The 19983-nt window shown below is 43.5% G+C and overlaps 1 protein-coding gene across 3 annotated transcripts in view; it reads right to left on the reverse strand.

Annotated features, from left to right (window-relative positions):
- The window catches only part of ROGDI (rogdi atypical leucine zipper), a 59331-nt gene that overhangs the window by 22212 nt on the left and 17136 nt on the right, over positions 1 to 19983 (reverse strand). For all 3 annotated transcript variants that reach the window (XM_085859117.1, XM_085859118.1, XM_085859119.1), the window contains exons 2-7: positions 17585 to 17656; positions 14624 to 14706; positions 12005 to 12059; positions 11685 to 11765; positions 6989 to 7084; positions 5137 to 5235 (exon numbers count right to left, since the gene is read on the reverse strand). In XM_085859117.1, the coding sequence (XP_085715243.1) occupies positions 5137 to 5235; positions 6989 to 7084; positions 11685 to 11765; positions 12005 to 12059; positions 14624 to 14706; positions 17585 to 17656 (486 nt within the window). The remainder of the gene's footprint in view (positions 1 to 5136; positions 5236 to 6988; positions 7085 to 11684; positions 11766 to 12004; positions 12060 to 14623; positions 14707 to 17584; positions 17657 to 19983) is intronic.

The raw sequence follows: 19983 nt of genomic DNA on the forward strand, positions 1-19983 counted from the left end.
TCTTTAACGTCCACCAACGAATGCTGGCTGATGGGACACCTGTTTTAACGTCCATACGTGGGACGGCTCAAACATTGATGAATCACCCTACCTGTGAAACATCAGGATGACAGTTTATAGCTGGGTCAGGATTTAAACCCAGGCTAGAGAGCTTAGAGGTGATGAAACAGAAGACCAAGAAGGAACCCACAGAAGTAAAAAGCAAAGATCGAGTCATCAGGAGGAACCTGGATAGGATTCGGGTTTCAGCCGCTACTCCACAACTGATCGATCTGATGTCTGAACTCTACTCTGGTACTGAGAGTGCTGTGAAGTGTGGTGGTACCGCCTCTGACTTATTTCCAGTTGTTACTGGAGTTCGTCAGGGATGTGTACTTGCCCCCACACTTTTCAGCACTTGTATGGACTGGATTTTTGGGAGGATGTCGGAGAGATCAAGTTGCGGTGCATCGTTTGGCAATGTCAAGATCTCGGACCTTGATTTTGCAGATGATGCAGTCATCTTTGCGGAGACTTTAGACATCCTCTTGGGGGCCCTCGAGGTGCTGAATGAGGAGTCGGAGCCATTGGGATTACGGATTTCTTGGGTCAAAACAAAGATCCAGGCTTTCGGTGACATCTTGGATGCTGCTGTCCTGTCTGTGTCTGTTTGTGGTGAGGATGTTGAGGTCGTGGATAGATTCACTTACCTTGGCAGTGATATTCATGTCTCCGCAGGTTGTGAGCCGGAGGTCAATAGACGTCTGGGTCGGGCCTGGGGAGTCATGGATTCACTGGATCATGGGGTGTGGCGCTGCCGGTACCTGTGCGGGAGGACGAAAGTCCGAGTCTTCAGGTCCTTGGTACTTCCAGTCTTGCTCTATGGGTGCGAGACTTGGACTTTGACCAAGGATCTGAGACGGAGACTTAATTCCTTTGGTACCAGGTCTCTTCGGAGAATCCTTGGCTATCGCTGGTCGGATTTTGTGTCCAACGAGCGGTTGCTGAGAGAGACTCGGATGAGATTTGTTACCTGCATAGTCCGTGAGCGTCAGCTGCGGCTGTATGGACATGTGGCTCGTTTTCCTGACGCTGATCCTGCTCACCAGATTCTCTCAGCGAGGGAGTCTCATGAGTGGAGGAGGCCAGTGGGCCGACCACGTGCCTCATGGTTGCAGCAGGTTGACCATCATCTCAAGGAGATGGGGATGGGCCTGGCATCTGCCTGGGGGATGGCCAGACGGAGGCCCCCGGAGTACCGGCGGAAAGTGGACGCAGCGACGCGCTGTTCTGGCACATGCTCCCATACCTGACCTGATCCACAACCCTCAAACCCATCCAGGTGCAGCCAAGTGAGCCTTACAGAAAATTTTCAGCAAGAATTCACTTCTCCTGAGAGAGATAGATAACAAAAGAGAGGAATAGAGAGTGAAAGAGATGAAAGAAGAAAAAGCAAGAATTAGAATGAATAAAGAGAATTATGTAAAAAATAGAAAAATGTGAAAGAACAAAGAACAAAAAATGTCGGAAAGAAAGATAAATTTCAGCAGTTACTCCTCAGGCTCAAACGCAGCAATATGTACAAGCTACCAGAGGTCTGTTAGCAGGGAAGCACAGTCCACACAGCATCAGGATATGGTACAAACATAATGAAATGGAAGACCAAGAAGGAACCTGAAGAAGTAAAGACGAAAGATTGAGTCATCAGGAGGAACATGGATTGGATTCGGGTTTCAGCAGCTACTCAACTACCCTCAAATCCAAACCCATGAGTGCACATCGAGTCCCTGTATAGGAAAGTTGTGACATGACGTGTCCGGTAAATTCTGGTCACGTGGTCCGTGTATGCCATTTTGTTTCCATTCACTGCGAACTACCAATATTCATCGCTTCCGTTATTTGTGCATCAGACAACGCTGTATACCTCGAGAATCATATGGTTATATTCTTTCAAAATGGGAGGATGCTGTGCCTTTGGGTGCACCAATCAATCAACGAAGGGTTTCAAAATGTATCGATTCCCTGCAGATGCCAGAAAGAAAAAGAATGGGGAAAATAAAGTTTGTCTTCTGAGATGGAAACCGACTTCAGGCTCGTTTCTGTGCCAGGTAAGTTGTATCCCCATGTGTGTAGATTTGTGTGTGGTGCTGTAATCATAGTGTAGTCGGTAATGGGGCATAACTCGTAAAACAGACAAAGCATTATCGAAACATCTATCGATAATTTGTGACATATCAATAACATCCTGGCAAAATTGCTTATAAGTAAACACATCACTCATGTGTCTGTATGATGTAAGTTTACTTATTTATTCCAATTTGTCCAAGTGTTGTAGTTTATATTGGTTAATAACATGTCATGGTCCATGACATGGTTAATGAGACATTTGATGGGAATTGAAAATAATTAAGGATTACATGCAATGCACATTTTCAGCACATGTGAAGGATTACATGCAATGCACGTTTTCAGTGATACGGTACTTGTGTTAAAATAAATGAGAGTTGGAAAAAAATAGCCCCTTCACTTTTGGCTCATCTCCACTTTAATGCAGCCTTCTTTGTTGTTTCTAAATGTCTTCTTTCCTGTTCGTTTGATTGCAAAGAAAAACTTTCCCTATCCATATCTTTTCAAGGGGCTGGCAGGATGGCCTGGAGGAACGCACACTCGTCTTCGCCATTTAGCCTGGGTTTGAATCACAACACAGCTACAAACTGCCATTCCGGTGTTTCACAGGCAGGTTTAGATCATCATTCAGGTTTATACCGACCCCCAAATGGACATGAAGCCAGGTGTCTCGTCCACCATGCTTAGTTGGTGGATGTTAAAGATCCTACAGTGTCCTTCGCCAAGACAGGCAAGTTATAGCTGGCATTCTGGTCAAATTGCAAATTCCTGCCCTGACTAACTGCTGGGAAGGCAATGGCAAACCACCCAGTATCATCCTTGCCAAGCATCCAAGGACCTGCCTTCACTTCAGGCAGAGCACACAATCAATCTTCTCAAGCTCTTTTTCTTTTTTCACTCATCATTTATACATTTTCTAATTCTCCAATCTCTTGATAGGGTGTGCATCTGGCATGGATATTGTTCCTCCATTTCTCTCTTCCACTTCTTTCAAATTTTTGCATTGTCATTACCGATGTGCTTCTTCCACTCACTTACTCACTCTGTAAACCTCTCATTAGGCAATCAGAGTGAACCTTTACGCATACATTACGTTTATTATTTCCATGGTTTCTGCGACATGTTTTAAGGTGAAATCAATCCTGTCTGAGTGTATGCTTATTCTAACATGTTGGAAGAACAACAAAAAAAAAGTATCAAGTTATATAATCTTCCTTTTGTCATCTTCATTGTCTAGCCTGGGTCTAGCCTGGGCTGTCTAGCCTGGGTTTAAATCCTGACCCAGCTTTGAATTATCATCCTGGTGTTTCACAGGTAGGGTGATTCATCACGTATGGATGTTAAACAGGTGTCCCATCAGCCAGCATTCGTTGGTGGACGTTAAAGATCCCATGGTGTGTATGGCTAATGCCGGCAACATGAACAAATTCCAAATTCCTGCCCGAACCAGCATAGGGCAGTCAGTGTATCAGCAGCACGGCTGTACCCTCAGAGGAAGACAGTTTGATTAGAAAATGGACACATTATGCTTCACGCACAATGGGCACAGGTTCGGTGTACCATGCTCGATGTAAACAAAATGACTTCTAATTGCAAGTTGTGGAGACTTAGTATATGGGGACCCTAGTGTGCGTACCTCTAAGCCATCCTGTCAGCCCGCAGTTAGCATATGTCAATATGAGCATTTCCATTATTAACACAAAAGAGATGAAACATTTTGTCGGTGTCACTTCTGTCAATGCTACTTTCACTGTCAGATGGCAAGGAATGAACAAATTGATCGGCAATCAAACCAAGCTGTCTCCCGTCCATGGAACAACTTCTGACCTCATTCAGGATGGATTTGGCGGTATCAAATAAATAGTCCTTCAGTCTCAACAACACAGCACTTTTTCATTCCACCTAAATACTCTTCGCGGAGAAAACATCAAAATATATTTGTGAGGAAAACAATTCATGCAGTGGGGCTCACTTTGGACGAGACACTCATGCTCTGCAACACTCGACTACTGTTGGCAAATTGGCAGTAGCTATTCAAGAATGGTGATGACATCCATTGCTACAAGTTAAATTTGGTTCAGGCATTTCCTGTGGCACTATGGATTAACCATTAAACTACCCCAACAACATTCCTGACTCATTATATGTGGATGAATAACCTGCAAATTTGGAGCGAAACATGCCTGTGTCCAGGGGTGCTTATCAGCACAACCGTTTGCCATTACTCCCGATTAATCAAGCTAAAAAGTAATGCCAATAAAGTCGACAAGTTTCACTGGACCACTTGAAAATATAATTTTTCCGACGACATATTTTAGTCTCTACTAAAAACAAGCTCTGTCCAGCTTCAGACCCATTTCATGGCAGGTCACTGGTATTGTGATGATATGTCCATTGTCAATACCTCTTCTGGTTAAACTAACAAAATTGGGGCTGAATGCACACCTCAACTCATTTATTCCTCTCTTCTCCCATCTATAGAACTGCCTTGGAGAGGCCATTCTTTCACTCTTCTCTCCAGAGCCTCAAGCAGGAAGTGCACCGCCACCTCACGTCATCCTCCATCGTCACCCACGATCTTTATTACTCCCATTAACCATACCCAACTCAACCGTCTCATTGGTAGTTTCAATGTTTTCTCCCCTTCTCTCTCACTCTGTCCCTCATCCTTTCCTGTTTGTTATTCCCTTACTCATTGTGCCCAATTGTTTCCCAAAGACCCCACTGCCAATTTGACCTTGCTCTTCCATAAGCCTCATTCATGAAGAGAGGGGAAAAAAACAAACTGTGGCTTCCCGTCGTCTTTCTCTTGTATGTGATGCATGCAAAGGCTCTTCCATGAACAGAATGCTGAGAGATTGGAAATACAAACTGTGGTCCAGAAATGGCAAAATTAACATTATAATATCAAATAAGCACCTGGACAAAGAATACTTATTCATTTATTAAATGACTGATCAGAGAGGCTAGAAAAGCAATAATTATTTTAAATATCACCGCTTTGAAAGACGGCGTGCTTTGAAAACTGACCGCGCCGTTGGTGTTGACCAAGTCTGGCAGAGTCATAGCAGCTGGGATGGTAAGGCGATTTCGTGCTCGATTCAGCTGCTGCAGCACTGACTCCATGAGCTGGGGATAAAATCAAATTGCAATAATTTCCAAATTGACAACCAATGATCACGAGTGGAAAAGAACCAATGTCCAAAATGAAAAACTTTGGGAGGTCCTTATTTCAGAATACTGTACAGTAGGACCCCAACATTCGCAAGGGATACGTTCCTGGAAAATGTTGCAAATGTGGGGGTATGGTTTCAATGGGAAAAATGGGGATAGGTGCCCGGCGGTTCGCGATTCATCAGGAAAAATCAAATATCATGTGAAAAACTCGAATATTCCTGCGAAAATGTGAAGCACAGGGCCACGAATGTAGAAGCAGGTCAGGAAGAAAAAAAAACAACTGCGAATGAGACTGCGAAAAACCGCGAATACACTTACAGGGCTGATTATAGAAGCAGGTCACATTTCATGTACCACCAATACACAGGATCCGAATGTAATCAAAAGTATTACGAGGACCAGTCAATAAGTAACATTAAAATATTTTTCACAAATTGTTAATTGCATGTAACTGTGTAACAACTGTGTTATTTTTCAACATAATCTTCATTGCATTCAATGCATTTTTCCAGTGCTTTTCTAAGGCCTGGATTCCTCTAGAAAAAAAATCTTTTAGCTGCTTGTGTAGGCATTCATGCACCACCTCTTGGACCTTTTCGTCGGATTGGAAAGTGGTTCCACCAAGCGCCTCTAAGTGGCCCAAAGATGTGATAATCCGAAGGGGCGATTTTAGGGTGGATGAGGAAGACACTCAAAATGCATGTCCTCCATTGTCGCAGCTGTTGTGTGAGCAGTATGGGGCAGAGCATGGTCATGCTGCAGCAAAACACTGGTAGTGAGTAGTCCATGATGTTTTGATCTGATTGCTGTTTCAGATGACTTTTAAGGAGGTCACTGTATGATCCATCTGGGCATGTAATGCTCTACAAGTGGGCCTTGGCTATCCCAGAAGAGCATCAGCATTACTTTTCTAGCGGACGGCTGTATGCAGAATTATTTGGCCTTCGGTGAAGATGAATGGTGCCACTCTTTGCTTGCCCTCTTCGTTTCTGGCTGAAAGTAATGGACCCAGCTTTCATCCCCAGTCACTATGCGCTGTAAGGAAGCGTCGCCTTCTGTTCCGTAACGTTGCAGAAGTTCTTCACATGTGTCCACTCGCCGTGCTTTCAGTTCAGGTGTGAGTTGTCTCGGAACCCACCTTGCAGACACGTTACGGAACCCCAGCACGTCGTGAATATGGTATGCTGAACCACCGCTAATGTTCAATTCGGAGACAACTTCATCCAGCATAATGCGACGGTTTTCCCTTAGCACGCACTCAATTATCGCAACCATTTCTGGTGCGTCGGCTGTCTGAGGACGGCCCAAGCGAGCAACGTCTGCCACACTGGACACTCCACTTTTAAACTTCCTGTCCCAGTCATAGACCTGCTGCAGCGATAAAGATGCGCCACCATATTGCATCTTCATTCTGTGATAGATTTCACTGCGATTCACACCCTCACTCCCCAAGGAACAGATGACAGAACGTTGCTCCTCCCTGGCGCATGCTTCTAAGGGAGCCGCTATCTTAGAACTGCTTTACTAACATCATATGCTTCATGTTGCCAGATCTAAAACAGGCAAAAACATGACTCTTACCCATAAATATAACATGTCGTCTACAACTACACACATTACATTCTCGAATTTATATCACCATTTTAAGGTTACTTATTCACTGCCCCTCGTACATAGGACCTTTGAGCCAAAGCAGAGTTCATACCTTGTTGACCTCCGCTCCAGTGTGAAAAATGTACTTTTTGTCACGACTAGATACCAGCTGCAGAGCAAGGTGCAAATGATTGCCTGCATCTTGAATCTGGAATGAATAAGGCACAAGGGAAACTATCCCACTTTCCCCTCAGTACTCACGAATAAGGACCACATACAAAGCAGGTTTTTCATTCATTTACAAACCTGTTACACATCTTGTATAGTTTCTTTAAAAAATGATTTTTAATCTTTTTTTGCTTTGTTTGCATATAATCAAAAAAAAAATCATTCAGTTTTCATGAATTTCCCAAGTGATCCTCATCTAATTTTAGTCCTACTGCCGTCAGCAAGACAACACCGATCTGCTGTATACTGTGAAATAAAATGATTGCAAGCAAAAGGTAAATTATATGAATGTAATGTAATGTAATGCAATGCAAGTATGTATGTATATATGTATATATGTATACATACACTCATATATATGATTGGGGTGGTTGGGACTGCATATTATTAAAGAAGAAGGTGCTTTATAGAAGAAAAAGATGAAGGAGATAATCCATTGTGCCTGATGAAGCCGGCAAAACGTTGCCCTGAGACCGGGTCTGCTCTCGCTTTTTTAATCAAATTAGCGGAGTCGATCTAGTGTTTTACTTTTGGTTAGAAACGCCTTCTTCGTTAAAAAAGATATACTGTATGTATATATATATATATATATATATATATATATATATATATATATATATATATATATATATATATATATATATATGTTGAGACACCAGGGAGGGGATATCGCTGGTTTCTCCCCAGACTCGCCGGGAATATAAGCAGTCGCACACGAATAAGTTTGCGTCGCGGCAGGTCACTAAATCGACCGCGAATGCCAATAATTTAACCACGTGACCCAATGTCCTACATCTGCAGACCGTTTAACTGGGCACATGCAGGCAGGCGGCTTATAGGGGAATCGCACCCTTGATGCGGACTTGCGTTACTTACTGGATCAGGAGCAGCCGAGCGATGCTGCCAAGTATGCACCAGCTAATAAGCAGATTTTTGGGGAATAACTTCCTGGCTAGACTCATGTGCGGGCCATGCTGGACCAAGAGAGGAAAAGATGAAAACGAGCTGGGTGCATTTATAAGAAAGCAAATATATTACAAGGCGAGGAAAATTATGCGGCACAATAATGGGCTTAGTCGCAAAGATGTACAGCAGGAGAAAGCAAGGAATTTGTGGGTGCGACAAAAAAAAAAATACAGATATTCACAAAAGAATAAACTTTACCCCGATAAACTTGTACAGCCTTAGCTTATGCCATGACACACACACACACACACACACACACACACACACACACACACACACACACACACACACACACACACACACACACACACACACACACACACACACACACACACACACACACACACACACACACACACACACACACACACACACACACACACACACACACATTAGAGTTAGCCCAGAAAGAGGAGAGGCAGTTGAGGTGTAGCGACCTCGTGGTAACTGACGCAGTCAACGGATCGGCACAATCCAATCGGTTATGAATAGGGAGAAGGGAGGAAAACTGGGGATGTCTATGGTGTGGGAGTGGGAGGTGCAAATGCAGTGCAGCGTGTTGTGTGGCATTGTATAAGAAGGTGTGAGGTGCAAATTATTGTGCATCCTCAGTGGATGATACATAGATGGGAGAAAATATGCGCGAGAGAAAGACTTAACGGAGATGTGTGAAAGGTCTGTAAATGTGAATATTGGCTGCTGAATGCAGCCGAAACTGAGCGTCGATGACCCAGGTTTGATCCCAACCCATACTGGCAATAGCTTGCTCCTTGGTTGCGCTAGAAAGTGACGAGATTCCGCTTGGACACTGAACAGAGAGATATTGTAAGACCGCCTCACGGAGCCGGGACAAAGAAGAGAGATCAAGCTGAATTGCTCCCTCTGCCACCTTGTGTTGTTTTTATGTAGCCTTAGCGAGGGAGGAGCCAAATACCCATTTCAAATGATCCTGTAGGGGCTCCAGAGCTCCCCCATTGGCGCATTGCCAATGTCGCCCTGCACTGTAGCCACACCCTGCAAGGCTTCAGAATCGAAAATGGCTTCAAGTTGCTCTTGAGCTTGGCAACACGACAGAGCTCCATAATTAATATCAGGTGAGGGTCTTCGGGAGCACTCTCTGGCCCCAAACGTGCGCTGGACTCCATTTGAACGTGGTTATTTGAGGAAACCACAGAGCTATCAGCACGTCCTTAAATGAACCCCAGCGCACGCCTGCATTTCGAGTTACACGCCAAAACACCCCAATTGTTATTGTCCTCATTCATTAGTCACCCTCAGAGACCATGGTGAGCGTCAAAGGGGTTGATGGCGGTTGCAGTGGTTATAGGGAGGTGAGGGAAGCATTGTGGCAAAGAGATTGGAGTAGTTGATCGTAGTTGTGGCATTTGTGAAGGCATTGGACGTAGGTTGTTGTGGGGATTTTTAGAAGGCATTTGGAGTGGTTATGGTGAGCATTGTAGCGTTGTGGTGAGCATAATAAGGGTCTGAGGTGAGGTTCTGGTTCCGGCATCAGTTGAGTTCTGGCGTGCAGTTTGAACAGAAAATGGCACGCGCATTTGCAAATGAGCTTCCGGTGTCTTCTCACATTCCTGGTATCGTTAACTATTCTGCATGCATACTTGCATGGTTTGTGTATTAGATTAAGGGAAGTAGAGATGAAATAAATGAAATAATTTAGGATTGAAGACCCAACTGAAAGCCCCTACGCAACGCATCTTTCCCCATTTACCCACTAGACATATGGAAAGGGCCAACTACACAAATACGAATGAGATAACTGTCTTAAGATTGTTACATGATGGGTGCCATTGCCTCGGAGTGCCGGTTTTACAGAAGGTTAACAATATATATATATATATAAGCAGCTGTCGAAAAGGTTGCAAGCAAAAAAACCAAAAACAAATACTCAACAACAATGTTTCAAGTCGTTATTATTTAATGTTAATTGTAGATTTGCTGTCTCCCCGTGGCAACCACGCTGTGAACAACTGTTTTGCGCACATACGTTGTCCAAGACTTGCATCAATTTTGAATTTACGATGATCCAATATTCCTTAAATTGCCAATGTCAATCTGAGATTTCATTCCATACCTTGTGCGTGAGTGGGCTTTTGGGGATCATGTACGAGGGTGTGGGTTTGTTTTTTTGACAAAAATATACCCTAAATGACAAACAATGTGGATTTTATAGCTGAAGTGTTGGAACCTGGAGGAAAAAATAAAGAAAAGATTGAATAATCACAAACTCTCATTAAGCTGGCTGAACAACATAACAGCAATACATCGATGGCCAGTGAGTGCAAGTCTGCACACAGAGCTACTTTCATATCGCTCATTCATTCACAGATCTACTATAATACGTCGATCTCAAGGAGGCTCTGCATTTTAAATGCTTAGGATTTGTTAAATCAGCTTGCCCACTCATGGGAATGAGGTGGGGTGGGGGGGGGGGTGTTGAGCCAATAGGGCATGGTGTGTGAGGGAAACTCAGATTGCCATTGGCAATTTAAGGAGTATTTCACCATCCTAAATTAAAAATTGATGAAAATCAGACAACATACGTGAGCAAATGAGATGTTCATAGCATGGTCGTGAGTAGGGAAGTCTACAATTAGCATTAAACAATAACTACTTGAAACATTGCTTGTTGAGTATTTATTTTACCCCTTTGCTTTCAATCTTTTCAACAGCTTATTGATATATATATATATATATATATATATATATATATATATATATATTTTTTTTTTTTTAAGCGGTGAAGTCGCTTCAATATTTGGCCATGTCCTTCCTTCCATCCATAATGAAGAAGAATAACCTAACACACCGTGTTTAATTTTAAAGGGTTCTGAAGGATAATTCCAAAGGGTTCAAAAGAGTTTCGCTTGTTTCTAGGCTTTGCATATTTCATATTAAAAATGTCAAGCTGAATCGCTTCCTTCGGACACGGGTGCAATTTTAAAAAATACAATCAACAATGAGCTGCTATACTGTATTTCCCAGCATATGAGCCTGATGCGGCTTAGTGGTGAAGGTGGTGGCTTGGGATCCTTGGGGTCCTGGGTTCGAGCCCCACTGGCTGCTGAGTCAGCATTCGGGAGGTTGACTCAGCCTGTCATCCTTCTGAAGGTCGGCGAAATGAGGACCAGCATGCTGGTAATTATCCCTGCAAGGTCGAAGGCGACTAAAGGGTTGGCGTCAGGAAGGGCATCCGGCCATAAAAAAAAAAACATTTGCCACAAGAAAGGGTACCATGATTGGAGCCCGCAAAAAGCTGACCCCTGCTCAGGGATAAAGGCTTTCAAATGGTGTGATGATGACTATTTCCCAGCATACAGCATTTACCTAAGTATTCTTTTAAAGACTAAGCATCATTGTTAAATCCAGCATACAGCACACTTGCTCGCCTCAGTATTCTTTGTGTGGAAACCTGCCATGTCACATCAATGCTCTTATGCCTTGAAATCAAATCCCAAACTTTGTGAAAATTATTTGTTCACAAAGCTAACCATTTGTCTTGATTAAGTCACCAGATTCTGGTTCAAGACTTCCTCAAATCTCCAAGCAACAACACAAATGCAAGGAATTCCGTAATGGTGAATTTGTGCTCAAACCTGTTGCATTTTCCACCTCTTATCTTCTCGAAAGAATGTGTGAAGAGGCTGGCTCTGCTTCGACAACTTCATGTGAAGGTCCTATATTATAGGAAGCAGATAAACAAACAACTTGAGGAAAGCTTGAATTGGATTGAAAAAAATAACATATATATATATATATATATATATATATATATATATCAACCAAACTTACAAAATAGACTAGTAGAATAAATTTCATCTTGCTTTGAAAACAGGAAATGAACAATGGCCATTTTGCAGTCGTGAGAGAAAACATCAATGACCAAATTTTATGCATCGGTATGCTACCCACTCACCACTTGGCACAAGGTGTCACCTTGCAGAGTCAGTACACCTTTAACAGCATCGGACCTGGTAAAGAAAATTTTGTTTGTGCAAGCACAGCATAATTGCTCAACTTAAAATTTTACTGGTTCATGGTCCTAGATGCTCAATATTTTACTTTGATAACAAACAACATGCTTACGGCCAATTACCAAAGGCATAGTAGACCATAGCGAAATAAAAATTAAGCAAAGGTAGAAATCGCGTGGGTGGGTGGGTGGGGATGCTTGTGGGAGGACAAGGGAAAAATTATTCTCCAGCAAGCACACAAACTGGTTTCGGCAGCATGTAAACATGCATAATTTGTGAGCTGAGGAAACCACAGCACAACACAACAGCAGACCAAAAATCACTCGGTTATGGATACAAACGCAACCATGTCAGTTTTGAACAAGCCCCGGCCAGCATGTCAGACTACAGAGTAGCCACAGGGCTGTACACTACGTGGGGCAGCTTTAACAGGTGAAGATCAATTCCACAAAGCATCAGCACAAGTACAGTGACCAAACAGTTATCCCAAGCCAAATGACCTTCAGGTTTCACCCTTGTTGACGCACTGTTAGGATGAGCCTTCAACAAATCTGCAGGGATATGCCTGGTTACAACTGTCATCCATGATCAAATGAAAGACAAAATAGTGAGACAAAATCAGCATTGACTTTATAAACTCAGGAAGGACTTTGTCTCCATTTCTAACTGGGCATTGGGGTAGACCTTTGGCATATGGGACTCAGGTTTACCAATGATTCTGATGATGCCCAACCAAGGGCAAAAATCAGGTCAGAGCCATTACAACTATACTCATGAATGGTCTAAATCACCAACACTGCAACCAGTACTTTGGTCATTACTTTATAGTTTATATAATATATAAAGTTCTTTCTAACCACTGACTGACTGATATTAATGTTTGGTACCTTCCGGGTGAAGTTGAAAGCTGAAATTTTGCGTGCCGACGGACATTGAAGCTGGTACACCGGGGTTAAAAAAAACAACAACAAAATCACAGAACCGTTGGAAAGCATCCGCAAATGAAAATATAAATAAATGAAAAATAATAAATGCAGGTGAGGTGAGCGACCCGAGACAATGGGGAAGCACGCACGGTTCATGATTGTACTTTATCCAGATACTGTACTCCTCCATTGGGACCACACTCTGTGTAGAGCGTTGGTGCTGCCAAAGCAGTCTCTTTAGCTATTGGGCACAATCCTGGATGGGTCACCACTCCCACACAGGATACCAGCAGGCTGACACTCATTTTGCCAACCTTGGAAGGATGACGGGCAGAGTCAACCCCACCTGATATTAATTCAACAGCTGAGCGGGATTTGAACTCAGGATCCTAGGATCCCAAGCCCACCACCATAACCATTAAGCCAACAACAGGCATATACTGTACTCACATTGTAATTGTCAATACTTTATGCATGTACTGTACTCAAATTCAAATGGTACATATATTGAAGATATAAAGCTCATTCTGAATACTCACTGACTGACTGACTGATATAAATGTGCGGTACCTTCCGGGTGACGTAGAAAGCTGAAATGTTGCATGCCGACGGACAAAGCCCATACACCGGGGGGGGGGGGGACAAGAAAAGGACGTCGTGCAGTGCAGAGCATGATACTTGCAAAATCCATCCCCCCTCTCCAAAGGTTTCCATGGATACATCAAATTGTCCATTTTATCAAGATTAAAATTGACAATCATAATCAAAGCTCAGGTCAATCAGATGAAAACTGACAATTTTAGAAGTTTGACCTCAAGTTCACCTCTGACCTTTTGACCACAAATAGTTGGTTTTCCAATTCAGTGATGCAATATGCAAATTGTGTTCAACTTTCAAGTCAATTGGATGAAAAATGATGATTTTAGAAATGCGACCTCAAGATGACCTTTGACCTGAAAATCAATAAGCTTCTCAGTTGAGACTACCTCTATAACAAGGTAAAGTTTCATTACGATCGGTTTAGAATAGTGACCTGGAGGCGATTCAAAGACAGACAGAAACAGAATAACAAAATCGATTGACCAATATAGTTGAAAAATGTTGGATTTTGCAAGTTAAAAATAAATAAATAAATAAATAAATAAATCACAGAATCGTCGGAAAGCATCCGTAAATGAAAATATCTGAAAATAATTGCAGCCTTGTTGTGCTCGCTGCAGGTTAGCGACCCGAGAATGGGGAAACAGTTCGTTGTTGCTGTCAATGTGCAAGCACACTCCACTCGTGAGGTTATAAAGCCCATGATAAATCAAACAAATATTGTGTGTTATAGTCGAGGGTTCTTTATTCATGAACCACGAGAGTTTAAGGTGGTACGGAGTTTGAACATACCTAAACAAATATATACAAATACATACAAACATATACTGTATATATATATATATATATATATATATATATATATATATATATATATATATATATATATATATATATATATATATATATATATATATATATATATATATATATTGCAAAGAATGGATAATCATGCACACCAATGATGCAGTACACACTCAGTTTTAGTGCAGCAACTGCCAAATCCCTTTGTCTCCATTGCTTATTTACCCTTACGTTGTTGCGCTGAGTTTGAAATTCTCCTGTTTTACATGACACTCTTCCTTGACATCTGACATGGGGAAGAACCTGCAGACTTCCTGAAGCACAAGAGGCACCATGAAGGATGATTAGGGAGTGTGGTGAGGGGAGGGGATATAAGAGGAAGAGAGGCTGAAGGAGAACAAAAGTTGAAACAACAATCAGTTTCTGATAACATCTATATTAAAATAGTTGATAAAAGATTTAATTTACAAACTTTACATTGCAAGGTCACAATTAAGGGAAACTGTTTGAATGCACGAGTGGAGGTGGGAATCACGCTCGTGAGTTTTCTTCAAAAATAACAAAAGGTTATACAAAACGCGCGCACGCACGCACGCACGCACGCATGCACGCACGCACGCACACACGACAAAAGGTGGACTGAAACAGATTAAATAAAAACAAAGAAATACACTTAATTTGGTCACCTGAAATCTAAGATTCCATTCACACTCAATCCACTCATACAGAATGGGGGATTGGGGGGTTGGGAAGGGGGGTCAGGTCAGGCCAGATTAGATCTGTGACCTGCTACAAGTATCATGTAAACCTGTACTAACCTGTTCCATGGTCGAGTTGTCGGCGACTAAACCGTCTCCCCCACCAGGTTTTTTGGTGAGGAGGGTGTTTGGATATGGACACCCAGCAGAATTAAAAACAAAACCTGTCAAAGGGCGGAGGAACTCCTTGTGAGCCAACGGCCATCCATATCTAGTGCCCAACTGTGTCTGCGGACGTCCGGCTGCAGTTGGGTTACTTCTTATTAGGAGGTTGGTTCATCAATTATCACATTGCATTCATCCAAGCCCATCCCTCGGAGTACGGCAGGTATAGCAGAGGGTGGTAGGTTCTTGACAGAGGAGTCTGAAGTGAAGGCCCGCTGGGCCGGTTACTTTGAGCGGTTGTACCAGGCTGATCCCCCAGCTGTCAAGTTGGACGTCAGGGGTGTTACAATCCCTGTTGCTGACCCTCCAATCAACTGTGGTCCACCTTCGCTTGTGGAAACACGGGCTGCGGTGAACTGGTTGAAATAGGGTAAAGCTCCAGTGATCTGTGCCATCCATGCTGAACTTCTCCGGCTGGTGGAAATGCTGCACTCGTGTCGTTGCATGCAGTTCTGTGCTCTGCCTGGAACACAGGCATCATCCCAACTGACTGGAAAAGGGGCTTTGTTGTCCCTGTCTGGAAAGGGAAGGGTGATCGCCAAGACTGCAACAACTACCGAGGGGTGACGCTGCTCTCAGTGCCAGGCAAGGTCTTTGCTCGGATAATTCTCGATAGGGTTCGCCACTATCTGCTTGAGCACCAGCGTCCAGAGCAGTCAGGCTTTACACCAAAGAGGTCAACGATTGACCGTATCCTTGCTCTTCGGGTTCTCACCGAACGCAGACGAAAGTTTCGGCAGGGGTTACTTGCAGCCTATGTTGATCTCTGTAAAGCGTTCTATTCAGTGAATTGGGATGCCCTCTGTAGGATTCGAGGTCTTCGTGGGGTGCCACCAAAACTAATCGATCTGATGTCTGAACTCTACTCTGGTACTGAGTGCTGCGAGATGTGGTGGTACCATCTCTGACTTATTTCCAGTTGTGACTGGAGTTCGTCAGGGGTGTGTACTGGCCCCCACACTTTTCAGCACTTGTATTGACTGGATTCTAGGGAGGATGTCGGAGAGATCAAGCTGCGTTGCATCGTTTGGGAATGTCAAGATCTCTGACCTTGATTTTGCAGATGATAGTCATCTTTGCGGAGACTTCAGATATCCTTTTGGGGGCCCTCGAGGTGCTGAATGAGGAGTCGGATCCACTGGGATTACGGGTTTCCTGGGTCAAAACTAAGATCCAGGCTTTCATTGACATCTTGGATGCTGCTGTTCTGTCTGTGCCTCTTTGTGGTGAGGATGTCGAGGTCGTGGAGAGATTCACTTACCTTGGCAGTGATATTCATGTCTCTGCTGGCTGAGAGTCAGAGGTTTGATTGATTGAGCCCTCCAGGTCTCTGCTGATGGCAGGTGTCATGCCAGACTCCTTGCACTCAGAACACGACTTACCAAAGGGGTTTATTGGCCCAAAAACAATCTGCCGACACATTCAAATCGACTCTTCCCTTCACCTTGTGTGGTTAGACAGAGGACATGTACGAACTATAATTCTTACCTTTGCTCTACATCAACTATGGTTATACAGAGGACAGAAACAAACTACACTTCTCTACCTTGGCTCTACATCAACTATAGTTATACAGAGGACAGACACAAACTACACTTCCCTACATCAACTATACCACCTCTCATGGCATACAAAAAACCAGGACAACTTAATTTTAACGGGTCCCAGGTTACAGAAAATGGTCTAACATACATGAACATGAACCACGCTAACTTGACATTCTAGCAAGTTCACACCCCCTCCAATTTAACAATACATACTGCACACGTCAACTACGACTACTACTACTAAGCCAATTACTCCCACCGCTTGAAGTGTCCGCTGTGGAATGTTTATGGCCCAAATCATTCACAAACCAGTTGGCCAGGACTGAAGCTCAACTGAATGTGGTTGTAATTTGGAATTTGTTCATGGTGCTGGTGATAAATCACATACTCTTCGCAAAGATACCACTGGATCTAACGTCCACCAATGAACACGACAGGCAGCTTCAGCTTAAAGTCCTTCTCAAGGGTGCCACATATATATTGATGCCTCCCTCACCCTGTAAGCACAAACCATTGAGACAGTTTGTAGCTCAGCCAAAATCTGAACCCTTCAAAGGTGGGTGTGCTTACCTCCAAGCAAATCTCAACAACACTGGTTATATCAATTGGGCCCCAAGGCAAACAAAATATTCATCACAAAATTGCATTACGCAGCATGTCGGGATTTATCTCACCTTACCCTAAGTACATTAAAAACACTAATGGGCATATTCATGCATTACCTTCAGAGTACTGTAGAGGTTCTCAAGTATGTTGTGTACTTCTTCCTCAAGAATCCACCTCAACTCCTTTTCCTGTTTGTGAACAATCAGAGAAACACTCAGTGTTTTTCCATACTGGTATGGATTTTTCATACTCAGTGTTTTTCTCAGGTATGGATTTCCATACCGGATCGGTCGAGGCCCGGGTTACCAATGACCGCCACTGGTACTGTTGGCCAGCAGGGTACCGGTGGAAAATGTGTTACTGCTAGGTGAACAAGGAGAAGGAGAGGGGGAAGGCGTGTCCATAGGCAGTGGGAGAGGAGGAAGGGTAGAAGTGTGGAGGTGAGAGTTGGAACTTTGAATGTTGGTACTATGACTGGCAAAGGGCAAGAGTTGGCTGATATGATGGAGAAGAGAAAGGCAGACATACTGTGTGTACAAGAGACCAAGTGGATGAGGTGTAAGGCTAAGAGCATCGAGGGTGGTTTCAAACTGTTCTACCATGTTGTGGATGGGAGGAGAAATGGTGTAGGGGTAATCCTGAAGGAGGATTATGTTAAGAGGGTATTGGAGGTGAGCAAAGTGTCTGACCGAGTGATGAGTGTGAAGTTGGAAATTGAAGGGGTGATTATGAATGTCATCGGTGAATATTCCCACGCAAGTGAGGTGTGAGATGGAGGAGAAATAAGATTTCTGGAGTGAGTTAGATGAAGTGGTGGAGAGTGTATCCAAGGAAGAAAGAGTGGTGATTGGAGAAGATTTCAACGGGCATGTTGGGGAAGGGAATATAGATGATGAGGAGGTGATGGGTAGGTACAGTGTCAACGAGAGGAATGTGGAAGGGCAGATGGTGGTGGATTTTGCAAAAAGAATGGAAATGGTGGTGGTAAATACGTATTTTAAGAAGGAGGAGGAGCACAGGGTGACGTACAAAAGTAGAGGAAGGTGCACACAGGTGGACTACGTCTTAAGCAGGAGATGCAACCTGAAAGAGATTCGAGACTGTAAGGTGGTGGCAGGGTAGAATAACTAGACAGCATCGGATGTTGGTTTGTAGGATGATTTTGGTGGTGAGGTTGAGGAAGAGAGAGGGCTGAACCAAGGACCAGATGGTGGAAGCTGAAGGAGGAAGACTGTTGCATGAAATTCAGGGAGGAGGTGAGACAGGTGTTGGATGGTGGTAAAGAGGTGTGGGATGACTGGGCAACTACTGCAGAAGTGGTGAGGGAGATAGCTAGGAAGGTACTTGGTGTGACATCTGGACAGAGGAAGGAAGACAAGGAGACTTGGTGGTGGAACGAGGAAGTACAGGAAAGTATAAGGAAGAAGAGGTTGGCGAAAAAGAATTGGGATAACCAGAGAGATGAAGAAAGCAGACAGGAGTAGAAGGAGTGGCGGCGCAAGGTGAAGAGAGAGGTGGGCGAAGGCTAAGGAAAAGGCATATGGCGAGCTGTATGAGAAGTTGGATGCAAAGGAAGGGGAAAAGGATTTGTACCGATTGGCCAGACAGAGGGACCGAGCTGGGAAGGATGTGCTGCAGGTTCGGGTGATAAAGGATGCAGATGGAAATGTGCTGACAAGAGAGGAGAGTGTGTTGAGAAGCTGATGAATGAAGAGAGAAAGAGAGAAAGAGAGAAAGAGAGAAAGAGAGAAAGAGAGAAAGAGAGAAAGAGAGAAAGAGAGAAAGAGAGAAAGAGAGAAAGAGAGAAAGAGAGAAAGAGAGAAAGAGAGAAAGAGAGAAAGAGAGAAAGAGAGAAAGAGAGAAAGAGAGAAAGAGAGAAAGAGAGAAAGAGAGAAAGAGAGAAAGAGAGAAAGAGAGAAAGAGAGAAAGAGAGAAAAAGAGAGAAAGAGAGAAAGAGAATCAGGAAGTGCGGTGGATTAGTCAGGATGAAGTGAGGACAGCTATGAAGAGGATGAAGAGTGGAAAGGCGGTTGGCCCAGATGATATACCAGTGGAGGCATGGAAATGTTTAGGAGAGATAGCAGTGGAGTTTTTAACCAGATTGTTTAATACAATCTTGGAAAGTGAGAGGATGCCCGAGGAGTGGAGATCAAGTGTACTGGTTCCGATTTTCAAGAATAAGGGTGATGTGCAGAGCTGTGGTAATTACAGAGGTATAAAGTTGTTAAGCCACATCAAAAAGTTGTGGGAAAGAGTTGTGGAAGCTACGTTGAGAGGAGAGGTGATGATTTGTGAGCAGCAATATGGTGTTATGTCAGGAAAGACCACTACAGATGCGATATTTGCTTTGAGAGTGTTGATGGAGAAATATAGGGAAGGCCAGAAGGAGTTACATTGTGTGTTTGTGGATTGAGAGAAAGCTTATGACAGGGTGCCAAGAGAGGAGTTGTGGTGTTGTATGAGGAAGTCAGGAGTGGTAGAGAAGTATGTGAGGGTATGCAGGATATGTATGAGG

The sequence above is a fragment of the Eptatretus burgeri genome, chromosome 16 (genome assembly GCF_056783735.1).
Source record: "Eptatretus burgeri isolate ZD-2024b chromosome 16, Ebu_testis_v1, whole genome shotgun sequence".
In the NCBI taxonomy this organism is placed as follows: domain Eukaryota; kingdom Metazoa; phylum Chordata; class Myxini; order Myxiniformes; family Myxinidae; genus Eptatretus; species Eptatretus burgeri.